Consider the following 20,266-nt stretch of genomic DNA (forward strand, 5'->3'; position numbering starts at 1 on the left):
TGGGGGAATGCCATGCACCTCCCTATGCTGGACACAGAGGAATTACAACAACAACTATAGCACTAGAGAGGTATTTCTTTTGGCCAGGAATGCGGAAAGATATACATCAGTTTGTTACTGAATGCCTTACGTGTCAGAAAATGAAGTATGATAGACAGAAGGCACCTGGCCTACTTATGCCTCTTCCCGTGCCTCAGGCACCATGGGAAAATATAACAATGGACTTTATTTTTGATTTGCCGAGATCAAAGTCAGGGAATGATGGGATTTGGACTATTATTGATAGATTCAGCAAGCAAGCTCATTTCATTCCGGTTCGCAAAACCATAAAGGCATGACCAGTCTATTCTGGAGAGCTTTATTTGATAACATGGGGACGAATCTGAATTTTTCTTCTTCTTTCCATCCCCAGACAGATGGTCAAAGTGAAGTAGCAAATTCTACCATTTTGGATATGCTAAAATGCTACGTGGGTGACCAGAGTTCAGACTGGGAAAAGTACCTACCCTTAGTAGAGTTTGCTTACAATAATACAGTACATAGCTCTACAGGGAAAGCCCCTTTTGAAGTCATATATGGGAAGGTGATTTTGCCACCTATATTGAGGACTAAAGATGAAATATTTGCAGCTGATCAGTTTGTAAGAGACCTCCAGACAGCTTACAGCCAAGTCCGGACAGCAATTGAAAGGTCTCAAGAGAAACATAAAAGGGCTGCAGATAAACATAGGAGACAGCTAGATCTCAAGGAAGGGGACTGGATACTTTTGAGGTTTGAAAAAGCTAGGCTCCGCAAGTTTAAAGGCAAACAGAAAGTGTATGCAAAGTTATCTCCCAGATATTATGGCCCTTTCAGGGTTACAGAGAGAATAAATGAGGTTGCATACAGATTAGCATTGCCAGAGCATTGGAGGATTCACAATGCATTCCATGTGAGTCTTCTAAAGAAATTTCAGGGACCAGAGCCTACAGAACCAGTATCAGAAGATCCACCAGAAGTGGATGAGCTGGAGGAAGTCCTTCAGCCAGAGCAAATTGTGTACCATACTGTACGTAAAGGCCCTCAGGGTAAAGAATTTTACAGGTATCTTGTAAAATTCAAGAATTATACGGCATTAGATGCCAAGTGGATGGACGAAGACATGTTATCCGATCATCCACAGCTTTTGGATGTTTACAAGGAAGCTTTTCAGTTGAGGTCAACTGAATAGAAGCCGAGGGGATGTCACCAATGTAAATATCCTAAGTCAAAGTACAGTTGACCATTTATTTGATCATAATTAAAGAGTTTTATATGTGTTAATTACGGTCAAAGAGTTATTTTAATGGTCAAAGGATTGACTACGGTCAAAGATACTTGACTCTAGTCAAGTAAACCTGACTATGGTCAGAGAGTGTTGACTTCGGTCAACAAGACTTGGCATGCGCCAAGAGGGGATAACCCCGGTTAACCAAGATGTGCCAACCTCGGTTGGAGAGACTTGGCTATAATTAAGGCGCCTTGACCTTGGGTCGAAGCTCTTTAATTATAATCAAGAGTGTTGACTCCGGTCAACCAGAGAAAATATATATATATATATATTTATATTTATATATATATATTTGTTTAGATGTGCACATGTGTTCAGTGGGGACGCCCACCGTGACTAGGATTAGTCCACAGTGTGTTATTTGCATGCAAAGCACTAACAATTAATGGGTACCATGGTGGTGCGCTTTAATTAATTGTTGCAGGTACTAGGAAGGATTATTTTTCCTAAGCGAAATGGGAGCCTGACAAGCACCTAGGAAGCGGTTCGTGTGACCAAGAGCTTTGAAGACTCCAGAATGGCCCTAAGTGGCTTGTAATAAGAGTTAGTCTAGATTGTAGACAAGTGGCATGTTGCCAATTTGAATGGGGTTTGAAGCCCTTGTAAAGAAGGATTTCTTTTCACGTATGGAAGAGAGAGAGACTTACGAGACAGCTTCCTGCTGAACTTTTGTAACAGTTTTTTTTCTGAAAGTAATAAAGACCTTCGGGGGGGTCCAGCCCGACAATTTGTCCTGGGCCCTAATGTATGATCAGAGAGAGAGAGTGAGGGAGAGCTGTGGACAAGGGAGAGCTGTGGACAGTTTGAATTCCGTCGTTGACGTGAAGCCATAGTTGTTTTATTCCTCTCCAACTCGGTTTTACTTGAACACAAAGCTGGCCCTCCACAACAAACATCACCTTGAAGATTTGTTGGTAATTTGATAAGAATGCGAGAGTGAAGAGAGATAGAGTGAAAGCACATTGAGCCGATCATTAACCAATTAAAAGATAGAAAGAAATCCCCCTCTACAGTGGTCTTTCACAATGGTCTAGCCTAGATATATGACCCTTAGGGTCTTAAAATCCCTACAAGTCCAACTAGGCCCATTAATGCATTCATACCAAATGCACCCGACCCCTAGAACAAAAGACCATGCACATGCATGTTTTATACTAAAAATATGCAAAAACAGCATAGATTTCACCATCGTGGCCACCAATTCGTGCATAGGCACATGCATCTTGCCTACGTTAAAATCCAAATTGCACCTTCAATTCAACATGAATACAGCCACTCATAAATATTTCTCTTTCAATACCATGCTATCACAACCACATAATTAGTTGCTCTAAACTTTAAAAATGTCCAGTTATCATAGCAGTCTTAACTCTTCAAAATGATCTATGTGGCTTGCATTTCATAGCCACACTATGTGCTTCTCGGTGGTGCTTTCTAGTGGTTCAGCTAAATTCTAATGGTGTGTTGGGCTATGATGAAGGACGAATTTCCAGTAGAAATAGTCACTTCATATAATGATTAAAATAAGTGATAAACTTTCCCTCAGGCGTTACCTATCCATAATGGGCATAATGGGTTTCAAGTTGTGAACTTTTGGGTCACTAATGGTCTATTATGTGTTATCTTAACATACATGCCATTTTTTAACCACTGTTCATTGAGAAAGAAACATGGAATTTATCATCTTTGTACACAGCTTTGAGAGCAGTTTAAAGTTACACAAGTGCGAGCTAATGAATAGGGGCAAGAGACCTTTGCTGGAAAGAGTTTACTACTTTCTTGAAGCAAACTAATGGTTGGAACAAACCCTGCATGAAGAGTGTAATTCTATCCTTGTTACAAATTTCAGGCTCAAGTACAAAATTTCTGACATTTAAATTGAGGGCAAGTATGCTGCTTTACAGTCACAAGGATGCAAAGATTTTGCATCTTTATATCACAAGAACACAGCAGCAAGGTTACAATGTCATTGTGGAGAAAATAAAGGATATGGGCATTCAACCCTGTAGTGCACGAAAATAGCAAAGGAAAGGAATCAGCATCGCAAAGTAAAAGAAAAAAGCAAACAAATTGAGGAAGGAAACGCATTTGTACCAATCGAGGATAACTAATTGACTGAGAGTTTTATAAGCTGAACACAAACGGATAAGGCATATGCGCCAGCTTACCCTTTTTGTGCCTGACTTGGTCTTGCTGGCACCATTAATAGTAGCAGTTTTCTCTTTAGCTGGCTTTCTCCCGGTCACCACTTCATACACTGTTGGGAGTTCAGTGATCATATTAAATAAGTGTTTCCTGTGTACATCAACAGTGATTCAAATCAGATCCATGACATGACATATAATGATGACAAAACCTGAAATAGGTGAATCGCAACACTTTCTCAAAGAAAGTGTAAGCTTGCACATTTTAGGCACACATGAAATATGTGAATCGCAACATAGACTTCCTCCCCTTGCCCCAAGGAAAAGTGTGAGCTTGTACCACCATGCAGAGCTGATAGATCATTGCAGGCAATCAAGTTACACTACCTAGAAGCAAAGATAAGTGAGATAAAGGGCTCGCATACCAAGTAACTGAGCACACTTATGTAACACATCACCAAATGTTCCTTGCACTAAAATCATCAGTTAAGGCTGGCCAAATCCACACCTAATGAAAGCCACAACAGTAAAGGTTCATTGTGAAAGAGCATTCAATATTTCAGAAAAAATTTCTTGTGAGCCAATTGCAGGTTAGCCAAATCTAGATAGCCATGAGGAGGCTCCAAAGTATTCTATTTGAAATTCTTCTGTGACAGCAGAACAGTTACTGAAATGTCCAAAACCCTCATAGTAATCTCTAGTGACAAGATCAAAGCAAACCTAAACAATATCAAGACTCCTCATCCCAACTAATAGCTGCATAATACATACAGAGCTTGTGAGTTCCTACGACTCAGTAACAAACACCATGGCTCTTGAAATAGGGGAGGCACCTCAACTTAGTCACCGCAATGATAGCAAAATGCGATAGCTGACGATACTGTTGGTGGTCAGGAATTTTAAAAGAGCTCAATGGCTCAAACATTTGTGGAAGCAAGCAAACGAAAACTCCAGCCATGAACAAGAATGTAAGTCAACAATAGGAAATGACACCTAGGATTAACACAAATCCTCCAAGGATGTGTTAATTGTTAGTGGATTACATAGGAGACCCTGATAAGCATAAAGCTAGATTGGTTGCAACCTATGATGGACAGAAGCTACAAGGGTTACGAGTGTCATGGCGACATAAAAAGTGATGTAAAGTATTTTAGTTACTCAACCCACGCTTAACCCAGGGTTAGCCGTGGTTAACTCTAGTTGAGGGACTGGCTAGAGGAAGTGCAAACTTTCTAGAAGTCCCTAAGGGCAAGGCAAAGGCACTAGAGAGGGATCTAAAAGTTGGGCCCTAGGACAACCAACATTGTCTTTGGTCAAGTGGGTTAGTGCTTTAATGGAGGGCCAAGTGTCATGCATGCAGGTGCATGCCCTTCTCCCACCTACCATCTCTCTCCCCTCACCCTGGAGCATTCCAAGCCTAGCAGAAGCATTCTGGGCAGATTTCAGCGTCAAGCTCGGTTTCCTGCTCTTTTGGCTGTTGGCTGCATTTCTCACGCTTTGGCTGGCTTATTTCCCCCCTTTTCTGCTGTTGCACACAGCCCGAGGCTGCAGGCACGAGTCCCAAGGCAGCTGTACAGCTGCCATGCAGGCTGTACGGACAGCTGGCGCATTCATCCAGGCGGCTGTACGGACTTTTCTGGGCGTGAGATTCGAGGAGGGCACACTTCCAAGGAGTTTTTCCTGGCACAGATCCTAGAGCAGGGACTTCAGGGCAGATCTGGCAGCTTTTTGTCCTCTACAGCTCTTTCTTGCCCTCCCTTCCGCCTTCTGTTTGCTACTTTTCTCTTTTTCTAGAAGACTCCACCCTGTTGGGGGCCTAATAGGGGATAGGTGCGAGGAACAGAGCTCCCAACTCTACCACAGACAACAGGTATTTTGATTTGGACTTCATTTGTTTGCACTTCTTGCTTTGAAGCATTTTTCAGTGCATGTGTGGTGTTTTGCAGTCCTTTCAGATCTCTCTCAGGTTCTAGAAAGCACCCAGAGGCAAGGGTGTTCCTAGGGAAAGGCTTAAGGACAGTGTGGATGTCATGTGCACGGATTGGTATCTGACGTGTACTAGGTACACAGAACTAGCTCAGGTTAGCCTGGGGAGGCTTAGAGCTAGGCAGGCTTGATTCTCGGGTTGAGTGGCAAGGGTACGAACTATTTATAGGTCTTCGCTATTTTTGGCGCCGGGGCCCGAGTCTATAAAAGAGGCCCAGGGGGTTCAGTTCTCAGTGTGCAGTTGGGAGCAAGTCTCGTTCCCAGGTGCAAGGTCTGATCCTGGATTGAGTCGCGGACGCGCGCCTGCATCTTAGCGTAGCCCAAGGCCCAGTGACAGATCCAAGGCTTCACAGCGCCACCTGGTGGTATGGGACACCAGGCTGGTTTGGATCTGATTGGGAGTTCGTGCCAGTAGCTCAGCTCGTGGCTCGGAGGGGACATCTTCTGATTCGGGATCACATCCCGTAGATGTCACGGTTGGGTGGTGAGCAGCCTGCTCAGATCTGATGTTGTGTGTGGTTTGTTTGCAGATCAGGGGTTTCAGGAGTGCTGGGATGTGTCAGTTGGTATCAGAGCCAACTCCTGAGGTAGGAACTTCTGATGCGAGAACTTTTGACGAGTTTTCCTTCCAGGTATGCCCTAAATTTCGAAATCTGTTGCTGCGTTTTTGTTGGCTACCTGGGATAGAAGGGGTGGAGAGATATCTGGGAAAAGGAAGAAGAAAAGGAGAGAGAAAAATCGAGATCTCTGAAGGCCTGTGAGAGAAGGTTAGAGGAAGGGGAGAGAGAGCAGAAAAGCAGGAGAGAGGGGCGGAGAAGAGCAGCAAGGGAGGCGTGGAAGAGGCGCCTGTGATGGTACGGAATAGGCTGGGGCAAAGAGAGGCTCGTGAGCCTGCGCAACAGGCTGTGTACAGCCTGCGCAGAAGGCTGCGTACGGCCTGCGCATAGGGCTGCGTGCAGCCTGCGCAGGGGGTGCTTTTTTCTAAAAAAGCACCCCTCCAAAGCTAGGGGGGCTTGGCCTTTTTTGGAAGCACAGCTTCCAAATAAGGCTGCCCTGCACCCTACATAGGTGGGGGCAGGGTACCAGCCTACCCACAAGCCAGCCTACAGCTTCGAGGCAGCACCTCGATTACAGCGCCAGCCTGAGTCAGCTGACCCTGCCTGCGCCAGCGCTGCCCTGCATCGTGCAGTTTGCAGCATCCGTACCCTGCCAGCGTCAGCCTGCGACAGCCATCGTAGGCTCTGCATCAGCACCGTACGGAATTGTACGGAATACCTGCGTCAGCCCTGCTTCTACTGCTGTGAACCCTGTCTGTGCACCTGTACCTGCAGACTGTACGGACGCCGTACAGCCACGTCAGCAACTGTACTGCCTCCGTCAGCAGCCGTACAGCCACGTCAGCGACCGTACAGCCACGCCAGCAGACCGTACAGCTACTCCAGCAGCACGCGCATACGGTTGCGGGTTCGGAGAGGTCTCGGGATTCGTGGGCTTCCGATTCGCCAAGTTCCAGCATCTCCTTCCGTCAGCATCCTTCAGGACGGTTTTCTTCTGCTCCATTCTCCTCTGTGCTTCGTTTCAGTCAGTTATTTCTCTCAGTTCGTATTCAAATCAGATTTCAGCCATGTCTGATGCTCCAAATCCCGAGTTTACCATGGGAGAGCAGGACTTGGATTACACTCCTGTGGGAGAGGAGGATCAGGGACTCTATGATGACCTGATAACCAAAAAGGCCTTCAGTGAATTTACGACTGCTCTTGATGGCAAATTCGAGCAGGTCAATGCTAATCAATCGGGGTTGACACAACAACTCCAGGGGATACAAGCAACTCTCACCCTTCTGGCTAGCACTGTACAGGCACTCACGCATGTGGATGCCATGGCTTCAGTGCTAGGCCCGAATATAACTCCAGATCCTTTTCCGGGTAACCAAAAGTCAAGAACAAAGGAGGTAGTTGATACTTGGTTGCACAAGTGGCACGTACACTTCCAATTCCACCCCTATCCAGATGAGAAAAAGATCCAGCTTGCAACAGGGTTTATGTCAGGTGAAGCCTTGCTATGGTGGAAAGAACTCCAGCCTAAGCCTGATACTTGGACAGATTTTGAGGGTATCTTCAGGAAGGAGTTCCTGAAGAAGGAGGATGACTACGATATCGTTGGCAAGCTCAAGGCCCTCGATATGTCAAAATTAAACTTGACCTTTGAAGTTTATCTTCAAAGATTTAGGGATCTGCAAACCAGGGCCACTAAAATGGATCCAATGACCTTGTTAGGTTTCTTCGTGGATGGTTTGCCAGACTCCTACAAGTTGCAGATAAAGAACAAGTGCACAACGTTGCAGGAGGCCATGACATATGCACGCATATATGATGATACCATGGCCGGTACCAGGGCAACCACAGTTACCGATACGAGTGGAAAGAACAAACGCAAGTTCTTTCAGCATACGACTGGTATTGCGGAGACGAAGTCTACAGACAACGCCTCCAGGAAAAGCTTAACTCCAGCAAAGAATGGTAAAGCCCGTTTCCTTCGCACTCTGAGGCTCAAGAAAGAAGGGCGATGCTTCTATTGCGAGGAGCGGGGCCACACAAAGAATGAGTGTCCTAAGCGGAAGAACCAAAAGTTGGTGCTAGGACCGAAGCTCCAGGCGGGTCCACGTACCGCAGCCAAGGGAGCAAACCAAGTCGCGATGACAGGTATTTCAGTAAATGTCATTACCTGCCCACTTTCTTGTAATTTTACTTTCAATACTTCGTTGTTTGGTTCCCATGATCTTTTCCGAGTTTATGGAGAAGTTAGGGACCAACAGGTTCACATTCTCTTTGATCGGGGCAGCTCTCACAATTTTGTTAATTACAAATTTGTGCAGAACATGGGGCTGTCCACAGTACCTAGCGACCACACCTATGAGGTGCAGCTTCCAGCTGGGAAGCAGTTTTGGGATCGCAAGGTTGAAGCGCTTCCTATCCGGATTCAGGCCTACACGGGAGCTCTTACATGTTATGTTATGCATCTGGAGCATGTAGACTTGTTGATCGGGATAGAGTGGTTTAAAACCCACAATATTCAGATCTGATGGACGGAGCATACGCTTTCTTTTGTAGATAAGGACACCCAATTTTGTATTCAGTGTGATAAAATTCCCCCTTCTCAGGGGCCTATTGTATCTGCGATGCAGCTTCGGAATATATTAAACAATTCTCATTATGATGTCTATCAGTGTGTTTTGATTCCACTTTCTTCATTTATTGTTTCAGTAATTAACAAGAATGAATTAAGTGTGTTTGAACACCGTGAATTGAGAATGTTGTTAGATAATTTTAAGGACGTATTCCCAGCTCAACTGCCGGAAGGTTTACCTCCAGAACAGGCAGTAGATCATCGCATAGACTTAGTCCCAGGGGCTCAACCTATCAGTGTACCACCTTATAGGATGAGCCAGATAGAGGAGGATGAGTTAACTTTACAGCTTCAGGATTACCTGAATATGGGCTATATCCGCCCAAGTAAATCACCTTGGGGTGCACCTGTCCTCTTAAGAAAGAAGAAAGATTCTTCCTCGAGAATGTGTATAGATTATAAACGATTAAATAAAGTCACAATTAAGAACCGCTATCCTTTACCTCGTTCAGATGATTTGATAGACCGTTTGGCCGGAGCGAAGTATTTCACTAAGATTGATTTGCGTACGGGTTATCATCAAATCCGTATCTATGCTAAACACATAGATAGAACCGCATTCCGGACTAGGTATGGTCATTACGAGTTTCTCGTATTACCTTTTGGGTTGACCAATGCTCCTGCTACTTTTCAGCAGATGATGAACGATTTGTTCAGGGATTTTCTGGGTAAATTTGTTGTAGTGTTCTTAGATGATATCTTGGTATATAGTAAAACGCTTGAGGATCACATAGGACACCTCCGGGTTGTCTTAGTTGTTCTAAGACAGCATAAGCTTTATGCCAAGATGAGTAAATGTGACTTCTTTATGAAGGAGATCATTTACTTAGGACACAAGATTTCTTATGATGGTATTAGCATTGATCTGGATCGTATCCAGAAGGTTTTAGAATGGCCTATCCCTCAGACTGTGAAACAACTTCGTTCTTTCCTAGGATTTACGGTATTTCTTCGGAAGTCAGTGCGTGATTATTCACATATCACGGCACCCTTGACCAACATATTGAAAGGTCGTGGACGCAGGTCTACCCAGCCGATCTCTTGGAATGATGCAATGAACAAGGCTTTTCAAACCTTGAAGTTTTCTATCAAGGAAGCACCCGTTCTTGCATTACCCGATCCTACCCGACCTTACCGATCTATCCGAGGTCATGCTATCTCGGCTAGAGCATAACATTCCTTCCCTCTTCAAGCATCAGCGTCCTCGATGATGAAATCTGGGAACGCTGTCCGTAACTGATATACGGATTCCCAGGTAGCTTCCGATAGAGGCTGACCATGCCATGCAACCAACACCGTGGGTATCTTCCGATTTCGTATTTGCATTGTTCCTCGGTCCAGGATTCTTGTTGGTTTGCGCCTTGCAATATCCTCTATCTCCTGAAACAAAACCACACCTTCGATTAGTGAGTCACCTGTATGCAAAAATTTCTTTAAGCGCGAAACATGAAAAACCGGGTGCACCTTATACCCCTGTGGCAATTCTAATTTATAGACTACACTGCCTATTCTCTTTAGAATTAACCACGGCCCACAGTATCGAGGTGATAAACTTAGCACACTCTCCTGAAGTCAACGACTTCGAGTGCGAAGGAATTCTGAGAAAAACTTTTTCTCGACCGATTTTCATCCGCATACACCTTGGCTCTATCCATAGCCTGGCGGATATTAGCTCTCGCAAGTGCTAGCATCTCCCGCATCTGAACTACAAAGTTCGCGGCACTAGGCACTTTCTGAGGTACTCCAACTATAGTCGGATTGGCTGGTCTATAACCATAGTTCAGCTCAAACGGACTGAACCCGGTAGATGAATGTTTCCTATCATTGTAGGCAAACTCCAACAATGGCAACCACTTGTCCCATGTATGTTGCCTCAATGACACATATGCTCTCAGCATATCCTCTAAAGTCTGGTTGACTCTCTCCGTCTGACCATCCGTCTCAGGATGATCCCCACTACTCATTCCCAACTCAGTCCTTAGTGTCTCAAATACCGCTGTCCAAAAATGACCGATAAATCTGACATCTCGGTCTGACACTATGGATCTAGGCAATCCATGCAGACGAAATATATGTCTAATGAACAAATCCGCCACTTGCGGGGCACTAACAGACTCTCTAGTTGGAATGAAGTGAGCCATCTTGGTTAGACGATCAACCACCACAAGGATAGAATTATACCCTCCTTGTGTTGCAGGTAGCCCTACAATAAAATCCATGGAAATACTCTCCCACTTACTTAGTGGTATTTCCAAGGGCTGTAAAAGTCCGGGTGGCTTCACCCGCTCGGCCTTACTTACCTCACACGAGAAACACCGTGTCACATACTCATGAATATGCTTTTTGATCTTTGGCCAAAAGAAATCTCGCCTCACGAGATCATAGGTCTTCTCGACTCCTGGATGTCCCGCACATGGGCTATCATGGCACTGTCGAATGACTCTCTGCCTGAGATCATTCTGACCAGGTACTACAACCTTGCCATTTCTAACTAGCATACCATCCCTTATGGTATATCTTGCATAAGTTTGGCCTTTCCTGGATGCCAGGTCATCCACTTCACTTTCCCCGGGTTTTAACACATGAGCTTTAGGCCATAAGCTCTGGACAAACTCGTCCACCTTTTGAGTTTCTCTGATCTCGGTCATTAGAGCACTCTCTAATACCGTGAAACTCAGGTTGTGCATAATGCGAGACAACGCATCAGCTACCTTATTGTCTTTTCCTCTTCGGTACCGAATCGTTAGATTAAACTCCTGCATGAGCTCTACCCACCTAGCTTGGCGGCCCCTCAAGTCAGGCTGTTTACAAAAATGTTTCAGAGTATCATGATCTACATCCACATAAAACTCTGAACCATACAGATAATGCCTCCATGTTTTCAAAGCATGGATAACTGCATACAACTCCAATTCATGAGTTGGCCAATTCCTTTGAGAGGGAGAAAGCTTCTTGCTTTCAAAGGCTGCTGGCCTTCCCTCTTGAAGGAGGACTACTTCTACCGCAATGCCACTTGCATCGGTTTCTAGGAACAACGGTTTCTGGGGATCAACTATTTTTAACACCGGTCCTGAGACCACAGCTTGTTTTATGGTGTTAAAACTTTCCTGTTGATTCTGTCCCCAAATAAAAGGTACTTTATCTGAGGTCAGATCAGTCAATGGCGATACTATTCCGGAATATCCTTTGATATGCCTTCTATAAAACTGGACAAATCCCAAGAATGATCGCAACGCGGTCAGACTCTGAGGGATTGGCCAAGTTAGTATCGCAGCCACTTTCTTCGGATCCATTTCTACCCCCTGTGGAGTGATTATGAAACCCAAATATTCAAGCCTAACCATACACAGTATAGTTTTCTTCTTATTCACATAAAGACTGGCTTTCCTCAAAGTACTGAACACTATCCTTAAGTGTTCACGATGCTCAGTAACACTTTTACTGAATATCAATATATCGTCAATAAAATGTACTACGAACTTTCCGATATACGGACGTAGTAAATCGTTCATAAGCATGACGAACGTCGCCGGAGCATTGGTAAGTCCGAAGGGCATTACCAAAAACTCATAATGACCAAACCTGCTCCTGAAAGCGGTTTTATGCACATCCTCGGCTCTAATCCGGATTTGATGGTAGCCGCACTTAAGATCTATCTTGCTGAAAATCACGGCTCCATGTAATGCATCTAGCAAATCATCAATCCGAGCCATCGGATACCTGTGCTTAACAGTGATATTATTCAATGCTCTGTAATCTATACAAAGGCGAAACGTATCATCCTTTTTCCTCTTTAATATCACTGGTGAAGCAAAAGGTGAGAAACTTGGTTGAATCTGCCCCAACTTGAGGTATTCTTCCAGTTGCCTACGCACCTCCGCTTCTTCAGCAAAACTCATTCTATAGGGAGGTCTATTTACAGGTTCTGCCCCCGGGATCAGTTCAATCTTATGTTGAACTTTCCGCTCTGGAGGTAACCCATAAGGTAGTTCATCCCTAAAACATTCAGAGAACTCCTCTGTTATAAGATTAGCCAGCTTGGCCATCTCACCACTTTGCGTAACATCAGTGCTAGCCGAAGACTCATCCACCGGCTCTACCGATGCTGTGCAAAGGAATAAAAACTCAACTTGAGCCTTTCTGATTTCCATCACGGAAACCAACGGTCCCTGAGGTATATCTTTTTCACCTCGCAAGACATAAAGCACATCATTCATCTTGAATTGATATACGTGCTTTTTCCAATCAATGGCTGGATTCTTCCTAGAATGCCACGCCATTCCCAGGGCTATATCTGCATGAGCAAGCTTGGTCATTTCAAAATCAAGCTTCTCAGCTTAGTCCTGAATTCGAAGCTCCAACTGGGTAACCCTTTGGTCCCATACTTCAGTTGAACTTCCATCTGCCATCCTGACTGTGTACGCATAGTCAGATGGACTTGTCTTTAATTTCAGCCTCTTCACGAGCTTGGAGTTAATCACATTGTGAGTTGACGCTGAGTCAAACAACACAATGACATCATGACTGGCCACTTGCCCTTTCATTTTAATTAACTCCGTATCATTGAAGGCTGTATACCCCGTTGCTGCGGGCTTAGATAGGATGTTATCAGGTGCACTCGTCACTAACTTAGCAACAAATACACATAACAAACAAGGTACTAACCTCTGAGAAGGTCCCGCCAGTTGCATCTGCATATGTTCCGTACTGGGACTCTCCTGCATTTCTACGTCGCATTCAGATATTATCATATTAGCCGTGCGACGGTCTTTATTCAGTGGACAATCCTTCCACTGATGTCGCTGAAGGCAGCCGAAGCACAATCCTTCTTTCCTAGCTTTCTCCTTTTGTTCAGGGGTCAACGAGGACTTTGACCAAGCCCGGGCTGCCATTGGAGTTATTTTCCTTTTCACCCCAACGGTGGTACTTGTTTTTATTGGTCCCTCAACCGGCTTCACCTGCTTGGTTTGGCCACTTGGCTGCGAGACACTTGTCTTTGAAACCCATTTCCTCTGAAATCCCCATTTTCTCGGGTGCTCATACTGAGTCCCTGCCTGCACAAATCCACCAGATCTGCCTCTGACATCCTCATAGTTCAGGGCTACTGCTATAGATTCATCTAGTGTAGTCACATATTTAGCCCGAACTTCCATTTTGATCTTGTCGTTCAGTCCATAGATATAGTCTTTTAATTGAACCGACATAGGGAGAGGGTCTGTTATTTTCATGACACATTCTCTGAATTTGTCAGTGTACTTTGCCACTGACAAGCTCCTCTGACGAAGATTTCTATAAGCATCCCAAGCTCGGGATTCTTCATCAGGTGGGAGAAAGTGTTTCTTGAACTCAGCTTTAAACCCTTCCCAGGTGGTTGGAGCAACTTGATCCTTCTGTTGCTTTATCCACCATATGTCCGCTGCCTCAATAAACAGGTGTGTGGCCTCGCGGATTTTCTTTAGATCGGATCTAATCTCACAAATGGCGAAGGCTTCTTCCCACTTGTGCAACCAAACCTCGATCACATCAGAGCTGCGCTCGGTCATCCGACCAGCGTACTTCTCCGGTCTATAATTAGCGATATTAGGCACTTTGACCCTTGCGCGCTCTAAGGAATGTACATTGGGCTCTGGCTCAGCTAGAGCTTTGCCCTTATCAATCCTAGACGGTCTAGCCGACAAGGCTTGCACCATCTCCCTAATCTCATTTTGACCAGCATTCACTTGAAGTTGCTGGTTCATAATCTGCTGCAAAGCATCCTCTAATATCGAAATCCTACCAATCAAAGTAGGTGCTGCCTGATGTGACATCTGTTGTGTAGACTGTACTCTAGACTCGCTAGGATTCACTCTTGAATTCTGTCCTTCTGCTTCCATTTGTTGAAAAGGGAAATAAAAAAAGTTTTTTTTTTCTTTCTCCTCCTTTTTCTTTTTCTTTTTTTTTTTTAATAAATAAGATAAACGGCAATCCCTGCTGTATAGAACGAATTAACTGCAACTCAGAATTTTTTTTTTTTAAAGAGGAAAAAATGCTCCCTGGAATCTCCACGCGATCCGAGTTCGTGCGCTCCTGACTTTCGCGGTTATGATCTCTCTTTGCAAATTTTTGACGCCTGCGGGTATCCTTCTACAAATTGCAATTCCTCCTCAAGCATACGGATTTCCTGCTGGAGACGCTGTAGCTCGGCACGCTTACAATACCTGCCGTACACATCTGGGGTTGTGCGGGGTCTAGGAATGGGAACAGCTGACGAAGAAGCCGTAATCTAGTGGTGAGAAGTCTGCCATCACGTGTGCGCTGATCAACAAAGCCAAGGGATGTTGGGAAAAAACTTCGGGTCTTTCGTGGCCGTCATTCCGGTTCAGATTTCATCGTCGCCTCCTACTCCGCTATCCCGCTCTCAGCTAGGATCTCCCGAGACTCGCTCCCTGCAACTCAAGGACTTTCTTCTTTCTCGTCAACGCCTCACGGGCTTCCGTCGATATATTTGACACTCACGTCGCTACCAAGGGTTCCTCGTCACGGACAGCCAACAATCCTAATTTGTCGTAGATCGTGCACGTCGCTCATCACGTATCCCCTGATCCTCCACCCGCTGTCCGTCACAAATCGACGGGTTCTACCTTACCTTCGCTCTGATACCAAATGTAAAGGTCTTCTTACTACTCGTCGCTGCTCAGAAGATAAATCTCTCCACGTCGCTGGTAATTATCACGGGCGATGGCTTTTTTTTTTATTCCTCCCAGCCAACTCTCAGGGACCTGATGCGTCATATTACATATATCCATCGTTGTTTTTCTTCATCCTTATCCCTGAGACCCTCAATTCCCTAGATAGTTCCTGGCCACATGTCTTCATTTTAGGCCCCTTCTTAGATGCATCCTTTTTTACCCCTCTCTTGGAGTTCATTTAAAAACAATTGCCCCTTGGCAATTTGCACATTTAGATGCACCTAGGCCCTAGCCCTATTAGAACTACCTAGTCAATGCCATTACGCCCTCACCTAGGACCTTGGCAGTTACTTCTCTTGACCATTTAATTACGCACATTAACTATTACAAAAGTTGGTCATCTAAGAGAAAATACCCACCGATCTATCCGAGGTCATGCTATATCGGCTAGAGCATAACACTAATAATCACAAAGGTGCAATAAATATCATTATTATTATTTACAAGTCATCCCGACAAGTACGCTCTGAAAATTTTGGATATATGAGATCAAAGAAACTATCACATAGACAAAAGTGACATTGCATTAAATGAATATCATAAAGACAAATACAACCCCCTACAGAGTAGCTTTTAGACAAAATTATAGAGAGAAAGCTTGCACAAAGCAGCCGATATCAAGCATTGCTCTAAGCATAGGAGAAAGCCTTTCGAGAGAGAACATTGGCAAGGTTACTGTTTATCCCAATTTTATGGTCCATCAATGCCAATACTGGTAGTGTCTAATCCCTTTACAATTCTTCAAAATGAACCATCACCATATAGATGCATATTGCAAGCAATAAAATCTGAAAAGCCAAGGTCCTTTGCGTACTGATAATAGTGAGGTACTTGTTTCTTGTTTGCATAGTCAGTACTAAAAACTCTTGCAGTCAAAATAAGAAGCCTCAGATCTTAGTTGACTTGGTCAACCCTCAAATCCACAAAACTGCTAAACTGTGAACTCAGAAACGAGCAAAGAATGGAGGCTGAAATTTGAGCTGTAGAATCAAGCATTTAAGGGGCTTTTGCAATGGAATGGAAGCTCTTTTACCAGAGATCCCCCCCTAGAGAAGAATTGCGCAATGCCGTCATAGAGAATAGCGCCATTTTCGACTGAGTTTTCCACCATTTCTCCTCATATACGGAAGCATTGTTGCTCAGACTTCATCAGAATACTCCTTATAGCGCCGCCCATCAACAGCTAGAGCTACTTTATGAATGGTGGCTCCTACGGGAAGAATTGCACGAAACTTCGGCGACTGGAATAGGTGTCGATACGGGTAGAGGAAGCAACTATTCTCTAATTCCTCCTAGCCAGGGATTCGCCCCAACATGAGGATGCTTGGGCTCAGAGGGCGTGGGAAATGTCTCAGAGAATGAGGAGAACAAGCGTAAGCAAATTCTGTGGGACGAGAATGAAGAAAACCTTCATTTGGGGAAGATGATGACATGGCACTCAAAGCCGGCTCAAGGAGGGTGAACCAACCTCTGATCCCACATGATGGAACAGCAAGGAAGGAATGGAATAGATCAACAGTGAAGTGATAGAGTGGTTTATTCAAGAGTAGAGAGGCCTTTATAAGGGCAACTGATACAATGCATGTAACCCAAAGGAGAGCACCTCCAGATCCACAAATCACTTCACTGATCTCTCAATCAAGTCCATGAATCTCTCAATTACACCTAATAGAACCTTCTAGCACTTAACCTGGTCACACTAACCAACACAAACCCTCACACAAACCTTGTACCCCTTGGTACACCCCATTACATCAATTTGTCTTTCAGTGGGCGGCGTGCTCTCTATGATCTCTGTATTTGGTGGGCCATATCAAGAGTGACACCTTCACTCTGACGGTCTCCTTAGAGTAGAGTAGTGATGGGCTTGACCTCTATCGTGTGCTCTGCTCAGCCTCTGCATCATGCGTGGTGGGCTGCCTTGCGTCATCTCTTCCTGCTCATCCATGCTGCCCTCATGACACCTATCTCCTCTTCTTCTACTCCATGGTCTTTTGGGGCTGACTCGAAGGGGGCTGACTCGAAGGCATATAAGTTGGTGACGTGTCGCTGTGCTCTCTCTCTCTCTCTCTCTCTCTCTCTCTCTCTCTCTCTCTAGTGTCTGATGTGCTGCAGTAAGGTCTCTCTGTGTCACCGCATCTCCATTAAATAGAGGCCAACACATACTTGTTCATGGAAGCGATCAGCTGGGAGGGTCCAAACCTGCATCCCTCCTAAAAGAGACTGTGTTCCGTCCTCAGATCTCATAGTAGGTGGGGCACATTCATAGGATGTGCTCCCTTTGTCTCACCTCTATCAGTATGCATAACCTGCATATTGCTGCTCTCTAGGTGTGCCTGTGGCTCTCCCTGCCTCGATCCTCAACTGATGGGATGAGACCCGTGTGAGACCCCAATCTGTCCTCTAGATACCAGTGCCTGATAATCACTCCATCCTTGGATACTATACGATATGATTGTATTAAAGTCTACATGAGGCCCTTCAGGACTTATGGGACTCTGGTGACCACTGTTACTAGTAGTTGTCTTTTACATTAAGTGAAATAAACTTCTTACAAAATTGTCATGTGCTTAGTACTTGTGGTGCTATTTCCTGTTTGTAGAAATGCATTTTTGTCCCTGGGTTATGCCATAGTTTCTGTAGCATTTCTGTGCTACTATGGCGCTGATCTCACATGCATCCTTTGGGTATTCGGTAGCTGTTATGCCCCATGATTCAATCCAGTTTATTTCCTCTCAATGCAATCCTGTGATTTACATAGCTTTCATTGCCTTGTGTGTTATCATGCTGGCATCCATCTTCTCAACTTTCAGGATCTATGGGATTGGCAATCACTATTAACTAATAGTGACCCCTTCATTCATCGAAAGAAAATATTCAGCCAAAACCTCTTTTAAGTAGCTTCCTAGCTTTTTGGCTGGCTGCTCCAGCAAATTTTTCAAATTGTCTCGCCGTCCGCATAAGCTTCTCTGATGTGTGCGTAGGCTCTACATCTTAGGAGTACATGCAGCTCATTTTCTACCTCCCCTGTGGGGCAGATTCTACAGGTCCTTTCATCTCTGGGAATCCTAGGTCTTGCGCACCTGCCCTCTCTACCTGTAGATCATATGAATTGTCTCTGCCTTTTAAACATTGATACGTCATTCCGGAGGTGTTTTTGCATTCCGGAGTTGTTCATTGGGTTAATTTCCTGTCTGTAGAACTTCATTTTGTCCCCGGGGTTTGCGATAGTTTTTCAGTGGTTTCTATGTCACTATCTCCCTAATTCCACATGCATCTTCTGGTATATCCGCAGCGGTTATACCCCATGATTCCATCCACTTCATTCCCTCTCTTGCCATCCCGTGATTTGCGTAGCTACGATTGCCTTGTGTGGTATCCTACTATGCATTGACATGATGCCTCCCCTTCTAGAGGTATCTTACCTGTCTCAGCCAACAGGATGGGGTAGGGTGTTTGTGCCTTAACACCTAACTCTCCTATTCTTCCCTAATAGGTCCTAGAATAGGTCTCTTCTCTCAGCTTTTTGTGTTCCCTACTCTAGGACAGTAATCCTCTCTTCTGTAAACGATTACTGTCCCTTCTATATTGCCTTGCATTCCTGAGTGTCTGCAAAAATCTCTCAGTACATCCAAATGTGCTTGCAAGTTCCCCTTGCTCTTTTCGAAGAATACTACATCATCTGCTACCACTGCATACTATGAACATCAAGTTCAAAAATGCAAAAGACTTGAGCACAAATAACCACAGCAAGAAATCCTAATCGGCGGGTGCCACTCTGACCTTAGGTTGTTACAAAGCCAAAAATGACCCAAAGAGTTGGATAGTCTTGAGTAATACAATTTTAGATTCAACTTCTCATCAAGTGCTATCAACGCTTTGTGCAAGTGTAAACGGTCCATTTTCTGTAAAAAGAACAAAGTATAAAATGTGCAAGGTAGGATCAGCCATCTCATTGATTCAAAGCTCCTTTATCTCCATCTATGCTTCCTTGGGCACATTCCTTTGTACAAAATTTGAAGGGTAATTTCATCACCACATTTTTTGGTAAAATGAATTGATTTTGTGTTTTTCTATATCTCTATGATTCTTTGTTCTGTGACAATGAATTTAAGACCTTTCCTAAACAAAGATAGATAAGTTTGAGGGAGAGGGGTTTCACACATGGCAGACCAAACTTAAGTTTATTCTCATGAAGAAGGGGATCTAGAATATTGCTAATGGGAAAGAGAAGAAACTAGGAAAGGAGAGGCTTTATGGGTACCTAGGGATGAAAAGACACTAGCTATATATTGCACATAGATTGAGCGATTCCTATATTCATCACATTGATGATTGTGACACTGCACATGCTGCATGGAGTCATCTTGAGATTGGTTTTGGAGCACATGGGAAGTGTTCCAAGTATAGTTTGCTCATCAAGTTCTTTGATCTAAAGTTGGATAGAGGAGAATCAATCTCCTCACATTTAAACTCCATGAAAAGCATACTGACTCAATTAGCTAGCATCAAGTTTAAACTTGATGATCACATTGTAATAGCTATCTTGCTTAAAAGTCTACCTAAGGAATATGGCACTATTGTAACTACCCTCACTAATCTACCAGAGATTAGTTTGGTGGAAATAGAGGCATCCCTCTTGGAAGAAGAAAGGAAGATTAAACAGAGAAATGACTACAAAGAAAATTGGTCATATTTGGTCAAAAGCAACTTCAAGGGATCCACCAGCAAGAGCAAGCCTTTTGTCGAAAGTTTAAGAAAAAGTGCTATGCAAAGAAGAAATTTTCAGCAAACCTTGTGGAAGAAGCAAAGAAAGAAGAAATAGAACCAGAGGATGTTAAAGCTATCACTGCTTTCACCACCCAAGTTAATCTTGACAAGGGTGATGACTCATATATTTTATAAGTTGTTTT

The 20,266-nt window shown here is 44.3% G+C and overlaps 1 protein-coding gene across 2 annotated transcripts in view; it reads right to left on the reverse strand.

The window, feature by feature from the left end:
* Positions 1 to 20,266, reverse strand: part of LOC147903865 (PHD finger protein ALFIN-LIKE 1-like) — a 60,565-nt gene that overhangs the window by 19,127 nt on the left and 21,172 nt on the right. For both annotated transcript variants that reach the window (XR_015543957.1, XM_087401755.1), the window contains exon 4: positions 3,478 to 3,604. Coding sequence is in view for 1 of the 2 variants with exons in the window: in XM_087401755.1 (XP_087257881.1) it covers positions 3,478 to 3,604 (127 nt within the window). In the remaining variant the exon portion in view is untranslated. The remainder of the gene's footprint in view (positions 1 to 3,477; positions 3,605 to 20,266) is intronic.

The sequence above is a fragment of the Dipteris shenzhenensis genome, chromosome 3, assembly GCF_047967505.1.
Source record: "Dipteris shenzhenensis isolate YYH24624 ecotype China chromosome 3, Dip_SZ_1.0, whole genome shotgun sequence".
NCBI classification, from domain to species: domain Eukaryota; kingdom Viridiplantae; phylum Streptophyta; class Polypodiopsida; order Gleicheniales; family Dipteridaceae; genus Dipteris; species Dipteris shenzhenensis.